This window comes from Anser brachyrhynchus (assembly GCF_964034855.1).
Source record: "Anser brachyrhynchus genome assembly, chromosome: 6".
NCBI classification, from domain to species: Eukaryota; Metazoa; Chordata; class Aves; order Anseriformes; family Anatidae; genus Anser; species Anser brachyrhynchus.
Window position 1 is genome coordinate 29,191,671 of NC_137700.1, and position 10,163 is coordinate 29,201,833.

Sequence of the window (10,163 nt, forward strand, 5' to 3'; positions counted from 1 at the left end):
AATGAAGCAAACAAAAAATTCTAGAAAAACAACCAACCAACCAAAAAACAATAGCAAAAATCACTGTTACGTTTTAAAAATAAAGAAGAAATGTAAGATATTTGGAGATTTTATTTCTGTCATAAAAAGAAATAATGAAACTTCACATCATCACACTTTTGTTCATTAAAGTGTCAATCAAAAGCTAAAGAAAAATATTTAAGACTGTAGTAGTTAGACTGGCAAGTTTATCTGCTATTACCGCACTGCATTTCTAATATGTTCTATAGTATTTAGATTAAATTTTTTTTTATCCAATGTCTGAAACCTTATTTTCTGAGACTTAAGGAGAAGAAAGAGATTTAACATCACTGAATTGATCTGCGGTATCTAGCTGAACAACAGAGGAAATACATCAAAACTTTAAATTATTACTTAACAAAGAACACTGACAGACCCGATAAAAGAAATAGAAGATTCTATTTTGATTGTATTTCAAGAAATATTGCTATCACTTTATGCTGCAAACTCTTTTTATAATGCAGGAAAAAAATATTATCTTTGAAAATAGCATGAAATTCAGCAAGAACTTAGCTCTTTTTCTTCTTGTTATTTATTACTTCTAGGGGTAAGAAGATTGGACATGATATTGATTTTTTGATCACCAATCCAGGACCAAGAGAAGATGATGAACTTCTGCATAAAGTTGTTGACTCGTGGAAAAAGCAGGTATGAACTTAATAATATTTGGCTTAAAAAAAAAAAAACATTCTAACAGCATGGAATTAAGCCTATGTAGTGCTTAAAGAATGTTGACTCCTTTTCACAGAAGATTTCACTATTTTGAAATTGCATGCTGTTGTATTTCATTATTAGTCATGATGAACTAAGTGTATCCTCCAGCGCTGAAGGGAATGTCAGGGGTGCTCTGCACACGCTATTATATCCTCCCCTAAGAATTTGCAACTGATCAGAGGTAAGAAGTTAGGCTAAATGGAGTTTTGGGTGACACAGAAAAGCTGTTATACTTTGAAACAAAACAGTATTTGTTTAATTTCTCCTTGAGATGGGAGTAGTTTCCCCCAAGTTACTGCTTTTATTTTGGGGAGCTCCAGCTTTAGGTATAGTGAACTTCTGTAACCCCATGATGCGATGTTAGCAAGTTTGAAAGCTTGGGTACAAAACATCTGGAATTATGTCTTCCTTTCAGCCCATAGATTAACACTTTTCCTGGTTTTCATTGGAATACGGTAAAAATAGATGTAGTCCTCTTTGATGTTTGGGTTTTTATGTATGCACACATTTCACAGAAGAATTGTTCATTTAAGGTTTGTTGTTGCATTCAACATTCTTCAGTTCCAAGCAACATTAAAGTTAGAAGATCTTGAATTATAATAGGTGCAGGTACCTCAAAATATTCCTGGCTCAGAAATATGGTGTGTTGGGAAAGGTAAGCCTTTTTTTTTTTTTCCTACCTGTCAGGCCAGCTAAGATATTTTTCAATGTTTACTTCCTGTAGTGTTCAAAGGATTTGAGTACATTTCAACATGTAAAAAAGACCAGCACTCTGTCTGAGATGGATCATCATGCCCCACTGCTAAGCAAAGTCAGCTTTCAGTGCAGATAGCCTGGAGAGAATGCTTTCAAATTTATTCTTGACTGATGTACTTTAATTAACATATAATGTGTTAACATGTGAGAGATACTAAAAATATTCTCCAAACAAGCGAAAACTCATCTGATTTTATGAAGAACTGATCTATTTTAGAGGTGGTCAAAATCTTTCTACTGGCTTAATCTTTCTACTGGCTCAAACTTGTTCTTTCCTGGTAAAATACAACCCTAGAGGAATTTCTCTTCTTTTGGCTGACTTGTTATCCAAAATGTTAACAGATTATTATTAATTTTAAAGATTTCTCTGATTTCTGTCATAATTGTGCATGGAAAGTGTACATATTGAAGCAGACTGCTAGAAGGTATACTTTATCATACTCCACTGAAAAGCAATGAAGCTGTGGCAATTAATGAGGAGCAATTCTATTTTTATCTTTTTATTATTTATGTAAAGCTTCTTTCTCAGTCATCCCACTCCCTTTATTCTGAGCAAAGCTGCATTTCTTCTTGGAAGCTGTCCTTTTGCTTTCTTAAGCAGATTTGAACCTCTGGGAAGGCATGTGCACATCCTCCAAAACTGTTTATTACCACACAGCAGAAAGTAAAAGTGACAACAGGGTGAGTCTAGAGCCTGTCCCTGGGTGCAGCCTTTCATTCCTTCTCCCATTCCATCACACTTCACTTACATTAATGAGAACAATGGCTGTGATCTGAGAAGTCTGGCAACTGCAGAAGCTTTTCAGGTCACCCTGAGTTGTTTTCATTAAATGGAACTGAAAGGAAAGAAAGAGAAAATAAATCATTCTTGTTGATTTTTTTTTTTTCCAAGGAATAAAATTTGGCAGAACTGAGTGCAGGGAAGAGTGCAGGTCAAGGGTGGCCAAGGGTCTGATGAAAAGATTAAGATTCCTCTAGAGATCTCCCAGCATGAAGAAAATGTCAGAAGGGGAGATGCACAGTGGAAGTAGTGGAACCAAATCCAAACAAACTGGGAATTGTTTAAAGCTACGAACACAGATTTTCTGTGTTTTGTTATTTCTCCAGAATTTTGGGGGCTTATAACACTTCTTATACAGCCTCTCTGCTGTGGTCATTGTAATATGCAGGCTTTTACTGTCACTACTAAAAAAATTAGCTGCCAGCAAAATGAAAATACAAAAAGAAAGAGAGGAATTATACTCCTCTTGCTTTTTTATCTTTGATTTCTAAGGGCAAAGGAAAAAAAAAGAAAAAAGAACCTAAAGCACTTTTATATTTTTGACGGTACACCTGGTGGTTGTTTCACAGCTTTCCACTTTTGTGCTACTGCTTCAAAGTCCAGATTCATCAAAGAATGTCACTGAGGTCGTGATGTTGACTTCCTTTCAACAACTCTTAGTGAAGGATTCTGCAATGTTTAACTTCTAAACTATGAACCCCATCCTTATTTAAATAGTTTAAAAGGGCCTTTTTCTTAGCCAAAAAATTTAATGTAACAAGATCCTTCCATTGAAAGCTGTTGAAAAATTAAGTGGTTAAATCAACACCATTGTGCTCTTTGATGCAGCAGCATCGGGGATAAATGGACTGAGGAATAGAGAACACAAAGTCTCCCCTGAACTTCAAAGAAGAATGGCTAAATGGAAAAGCTGCAATGCAGTACACAGGTTATGGTTTTAATGATTCCAAGAAACTTCATAAAGTAAGAAATTACTTCCTCTGTGGGTTAGTGCTTGGAAGTCCATGGGCAAACAGGCTGAGCCATCTGTGTCAGTGCAGTTTCATTCACATGCTGTATAAAGGGCGATTTATTTTTTGATAAAAACCTATATAGCTGTATTTAGCACTGTTCCTGTTAGATATGTACCATCGACAGAGGAAGAGATGCCATTACTGCAGGCATTCCTGTACTCCATTTTTATTTTCTTTCATATTCATGAAAGTATAATGTTGCATTAGCCCACATTGCCATTTCATTTTTCTTTCAGCTTTTAGGAAAATGGGAACATCGGTGCCTTCTTATGCTTACTTATTTTAACGTTCTGTGGTCTGGGTTAGACTCTATCATTCACCCTTGCTGAGGTGAACGTGTCAGGAAAAGGAAGTCTTGAAGCAACTGGTGATGAACAAGCAACTAGTCTGGCTTTTTCATTGCTGGAAGTAGCTTTTTGTAAACAGGGTTCACAGAACAGCCGCACTTTCATTATTGAGTGACAGCTGGATTTTAGTAGCAACAAAACCTGTTTCTAAGACTAGATACAGAAATAGTTGTGAGGCTGGAGCAAATAGCTTATTTCTTTCAGATGAATGCTCTCTCTGCTTATAAAGATGCAGGCCTGTATTCATTCCTTTGTAAGCAAATGTTGCCTCACCTTTTACATTTTAATTTAATTTAATTTAATTTAATTTAATTTTATTTTATTTTATTTGTTGCATTTTGGCTCAGTTTCAGCAGGAGCTGAGGACATTCTTACCTAAAATAAACTAGTGCATGCTGGCTCGAATACTTTGGTGGGACTTGAGAGAACTTGGCTTAAACCTCTTAAGCAGAGGATGGGGCTGAATATGATTGTCCTGGCTCTGGGGTTATTGCATAAAGTAGGCAGAAGGGTTCCACTGCCTCGTATGTTTTAAGTAAGGATCCTGGCAGCAGTGGCAGTTCTCATGAAGTCTGATTTGTCTGGTGTGTACTGTCTATCTACATGTGGGTAAGTATGTATGCATGTGTATGTATATGTCCCAACCTATCCACCAATTCTTGTCACTCACCAGTGCAAATGCTCGTGGCATGGAAAGAGGGAAATATCATTCCTGAACTCTGGTGCTGGACTGTACATTCCTGTCAAAACCAGGCTTTTCAGGACATGCCCAGAATTAGATCATTCTGCTGTATGGGGAACTTCAGGCTGAAAAAATTGTCATCAAAGGGACCAAGGCAGCTGTATGATTAGGCAGCAGCTGTAAAGTTTTATATTGCTGATCAAGCCTTTGATGCCATTTCCTAACGATTCCTCACTCTAACAGCATTGACTGCTCCCAGGCATCAGTTACTTGAGCTGTTCAACTTTATAGAATTCCATTTGTCTCACCTAGGTAGGGATTTTTCTGGGTTGCAACCTTGAACTAACATGCCTACATCCTATTTCAGTTTAGCTATAGGTATTTCAGTGAAAATAATACTGTTCCTCTTCAGTAAACCATCTTAGAAGGAAATCAAGAACAACAGCATATATATATTTCAGAAGAACGTATTGTATTATATTTGCCGTTGATATATAATAGTCTTATTCTGCTTTAACAGAATTAACCCAGCTACCAATACTTAGGAATAATGACTGTAACATTAAAAATGGGATAGCATTTCATTTAATTAAAAATAGCAAAGAATGCTAAAGACCATATTTGATTCTTCAGCTATTGTTTACATATTCTTCTCAAAATTCACACTTCCTCAATTTGATCAAACATTTACTCCAATATCAATGCTTTTGATGTGCCAGCATTCAGTCTATTTAAGTAAACGTGCATTATCATTTTAAAAGGAAGATATTCTTTGGGTATTGACATAACTAAAAAAATACATTTGATTTTGATGATGTTGTAAATTTGAGACATGAAAATGCCCACATTTTAAAACTTGATTGCGTAAACAAGGTCTACAGCAGTTTATGTTGTGTAGATCAAACAGAAATTTGCAAACAGCTGCAGATTCCCTGACAGACTAAAGTGAAGGCTGCATTTTTCAGCTAGCAGTAGACAACACTTCATGCAAACTTCATAGCTGACTGCCCCTTCAAGTCATACTTTTTCAAAATGTATAGAAGTGCTGTTTCAACTGTACTTTATGGGGTGACAGTGATATCCAGTGCTCTATCAAATCACATTAATTGGAAACATTATCACAATGAACATGACCTAGGCTTTGGCTGCTATTTAAAAACAGTACCCTGACTTTGAATCTGTTTTTGGTTTCAACCGTTTGTTGGACTCAGCACTTGTGTAATTGTTGCCTAACTGCAATTTTTTTAAAGATTGAAATACATATTTACAGCAGGGTATTTCATCTTATGCTCTTTCTATCAGCTTTAGAAGCTGCCCAGCCAATAAACACTGAAAAAAAAAACACTACAAGATAACCCAGAGATATATAGTTCTAAAATATCTTTCCTAAATATCTTTCACATTTGCTAACCATGACCATCTGCAAATACTTAAAATGTATTCAAGTAGATGTGGCCTAGTCAGCAAGGGAAAACAGCAATAGGAAGTCTCCAGTACTGATTTGTTGTAAATGCTTCATAATTTGCTTGATGTTAAATCTCAGGTGCCCCAAGGAGCATTGCCTTGAAGTTCCTAAACATGGCAATAGGAATAGTTTTAAAAGAAAACTCTTTAAAAACTCTCTTTATATGCTGTGATTTAATAGATGGAATTTGTACTTCTAAAGCAGCTGGGAGAACTCAAAGGCAGGACCTTTGGTAGGTCTGGTATCCAGGATGATTTTTAGGTAAAGGGAACATTTTTAGTGTGTGTAGTACTGCAAAGACTCACATCAAATTGACTCTGTTTACATTTACAACTGTATATTTCTGTAATGAGTAGCAAGCTGAAAAAAATGACTCTGAAAACTAAGCAAAGCTGATGCAGAAGAGATCACCCAAAAGATGTCTTAAAAAGCCTGAGCATTTTATATCAATGTCATTTTATCTATTGCAGACACACAGGTAGTAATACATAATCATATCTCCTCAAGAGCTTGCAGGTTTAAAATCCAAGGAATAATTACTGATGGCCAAGTAAGCATGTCCACAGATCTCGCTGAGATAAGACACTAGCTAGGTGCTTGTCTGTGAAGGGAGAAGCCACTGCAGTCTGTGTTTTCCTAGATTTATCAGGTGGTCAGGAACAAAAATCCTGCTAAGAACACCCACCTACAGTAGGAATTCCATTCCTTTTGTAGTTCATCTAAGAAAGATGGACTTTAATTCCTAATTCTTTGCACCAAGAGAATTCAATTTCATTAGAGCAAAGAAGCATTGATATAGACTGAGGTAAATGTGCAAAACTAGTGATCTGAACACACTACCTACAATCAGCATACGGGTGTGGGAAATGTAGGTACCTGGAACAATAAAAAGGCCACTTTAGCAAAGCCTACTCTAGTTGTTAGGAAATAAATTATTTGGATTTCTTCTGGGATGTGCTATGCAATGTCCCAAATCTCAAAGACAAGAAATGAAAAATAAGTAGGAGATGTGAAAACACTGATGAAGAGGCCAAAAGCTTTTACAGAGAATGGGAAGAATGTCAGTGCTCAATAAAGGTTTGAAGTCATCAATTAAGTGTCAGTGATCAATGAGATCAAATTAATTTTTTAGCATTAAAAACAAACCAACAAAAGATTAAAAAAAGAATTAACCTGAAGTCAGGCATAGTTTGTCAGTAAGAGTGGGTGAGATTAGAAGCAGTTATGCATTAACATTCAACAGCTGTTTTGAGTTTATATTTGGAAATTGTAAGCATCAGTGCCTTGTGACGTTGGGGTAAAATCAAGAAAAAATTACTAGCTGTTTTAATGACGGATGTGAGAGAACACCTGCTAAAATTAAGCATTTTCAAATCAGCAGACTAGGAAACGAGTAATCCTAGAAGGAGCTACGTAAGGAATTTTCTTAGATTAGTTTATAACAGTCTTCATCTGAGGAAAAATTCCAAAGAAGAGAAGAAATGTCAATGAAAAGCAAATAGTTATCATTAAAAGGGCTGGCACAGTGACCAATAAAACAGCTTGTGAGTGATCCCTACCAAAATTATGGGACTGTTAATGTGGAAATATCATCAAAAAAAAAAAAAAAGAAACAAAACTGGAAGCTGAAAATAGAACAACACCTATCAGTGTCTCCTCATGGAAATTATATCTTGTTAACTGTTTTTGTTATGTTTTTTTTTTGTCAGAATTGTACCTCTGATATAGTAGTATAATAGTAATAATAGTAATGTTATTGCTGTAAACTATTTTCTAAGATATTTAACGTTACCACATAAAGTTAACAACTTGCAATATATTATCAAAAAGAAAATCAAAATAACATTTTTAAATTCGGTGTTTAATATGGAGATATCCTTCCAAAAATCAGTTTATTGTTACCTGTGTTTGAAGAGGCCTGACATGGAGAACATTATAATTAGCTATTGATAACCATGAAAGAAAACTACTACATGATCCCAGTTCAATATTGCATATTTAAAAAGGAAAAACAAAACAACAACAAAAAGAAGCTAATATGATTATTCTTTATCCTATATTAAGTGATATGTTAACTAAAACTCGGGAAGTATTCTTGGCCGTTTTTTTTTTTTTAAGGTGAGACTGAAATAAAAAATACTAGAGGAAGAGGAAGGAGGATGTGTAAACATTTGAGGGACTTCAGAGGTGAGACAAACTTTGATCCAAGGACATAAAACAATCCTGATGATGGAAGTTTTAAGAAACACACTATTCATCTTATCAGAGAAAAGTTCTCTGATCAATTGAGTTTGATCTATGTGTGGATTTAAATATATAAGCACATATGACATGCTGACAACCTGACAATTGTTGATTGGCCTGCTGGTCTTGAAGAGAAAACTAAAAAGCTGATCTGCCCAAGCATGGTTAATAAATTCAACTTAGTAGTTTTCCTTCTAGTAATAATGATTAAACACTTGATAACCTATGGAGGAAGTGGTATGCATTATTGTTGCTAACCTTTATAACAAAGCTGGATTTCATTTGCAAAGGCAAATCTCAGAAATCTCTGCTGTCTGTGTAATCTGGTGCTCAGAGGAGGCAGTCACTGTGATCTCCTATATTTTATGAATCTATAAAATCTAAATTAAGGTTGAGAGTACCAGGAGTCAGGTACCCATCTGAGTGTTTTCATCATGTGCAACCACTCTCAGAAAGTGAAATCTTTTTGCCAGCTAAGTCTTCCTGCTAGAGACGGTTTCAGTGATACAGAGCATTGTATCAAGCTCCATTTCTACTCTGAAAGGATTACTGAAGGAAGCAGTGTGATTGATAATATTTCCCTTATTTATTTTGTTGTTGTTGTTGTTGTGTATTTGATATTTTGCATTCTTTAAAAAGGACATGCTGGGCGAGAGAGAGGGAGGTTGGTCCTTGTCTTGTCCCAGGTACTGTGTTTTGGGTGAGAAGTTTTCTGACTGGTGGGGGGAGATTCACATGAGAGCAATGGAAGGTGTGCCCTTAGATCCCAAAGATCTAAGAAGCTTTGTGAGTGTAAAGTAAATCTGAAATGCCCAGGAAATCAGTGGCCTTGGAAGGTGCTTATAAACGCAAAGAACAAGCACAGAGACAGGTACGAGGAATTACAGAAAGATGCTTTTCCTAAGGACCTTAGGGGGAGATAATGCATAGTTTACTGGAACCACAGGAGTTGTTGAAAGTTTGCTGGCTACAGAGCAAGGCTGGAGGAAAGCACTGCCCCTTCCACCCAGCTCTTCTTGCAGTTCTGGATTAGAATGAATTAATTTACAACACTCTATTACTTCTATTTTTATTCTCACTCTGAACTGCAAGGAAAAAAATATTTTAAAAGAAAATCACATTTATATTTTAATAAAATTTGGCTACTGAGGTTCAGCATTTTTTTTGGTGCGGTCCCTTCAAACAAAAGGCATGAGCAGGGCCATTCCAACGCTCTGGTGACTCCAGACCTTGTCACAAGGAAATCTCACATAACAGACAGTGCAAATGCTCTCTTTGGAAGCTGTCAGCAAGACTGTTCTCTGGACTAATGTGTTTTTCTAGATGTCTGCCTTGTGAGAAAGCATCAGTTTCTACTCCAAAATTTCTGTTGACATCAACCATAAAGTCTTAGGGGGAAATGATAGAGAGGAAGAATTGCAAATATTGTTTCCTTAGTACAGGGTAGGATATTGCCATTATCAGACAGCTACCACTGAAGATTTCTCTCTAAGAATTGGCCGGTGTTTTTCCAAAAGTTACATATGGCTGTTTTATGTCTCTTCTTAGACCAGATTTTGCCATTCACAGTTCTGTGTTTACTGAAACTGCATTTTACAAGATATTTTAAGATAACTGTCTAGAAAGTCTGGAATTTCAGTAAAGCCAATCCAGCAATTCAATGTGAGCAATGTCTTCTCTTTAGGGGTTACTTCTGTATTGTGATATCATTGAATCAACATTTGTAAAGGAACAGATACCAAGCAGAGAAGTTGATGCCATGGATCATTTTCAAAAATGTTTTGCAATTTTAAAATTATACAAGCCAAGAGTAGACAACAGCAGTTACAATACGTCAAAAAAAATTGATATGGCAGAAGTCAAAGACTGGAAGGCAATCCGTGTGGATCTGGTCATAACCCCCTTTGAGCAATATGCATATGCTTTGTTAGGCTGGACAGGCTCCAGGGTAAGTAACCCACAACAGTCTTTTTTTTTTTTTTTCTCTAAGCATCGCTAACCTATTGTTACACTGGCAGGACTATTCAGAATTCATGGAATTTTATAAAATATTCCTTCTCTCCACACATCACTTTTCATAACCAGCGATCTTAGATTGAAG

At 36.0% G+C, this 10,163-nt stretch overlaps 1 protein-coding gene across 3 annotated transcripts in view; it reads left to right on the top strand.

The window, feature by feature from the left end:
* The window catches only part of DNTT (DNA nucleotidylexotransferase), a 114,689-nt gene that overhangs the window by 55,573 nt on the left and 48,953 nt on the right, over positions 1-10,163 (top strand). For all 3 annotated transcript variants that reach the window (XM_080596517.1, XM_080596516.1, XM_080596518.1), the window contains 2 exons: positions 606-708; positions 9,747-10,010. In XM_080596517.1, the coding sequence (XP_080452643.1) occupies positions 606-708; positions 9,747-10,010 (367 nt within the window). The remainder of the gene's footprint in view (positions 1-605; positions 709-9,746; positions 10,011-10,163) is intronic.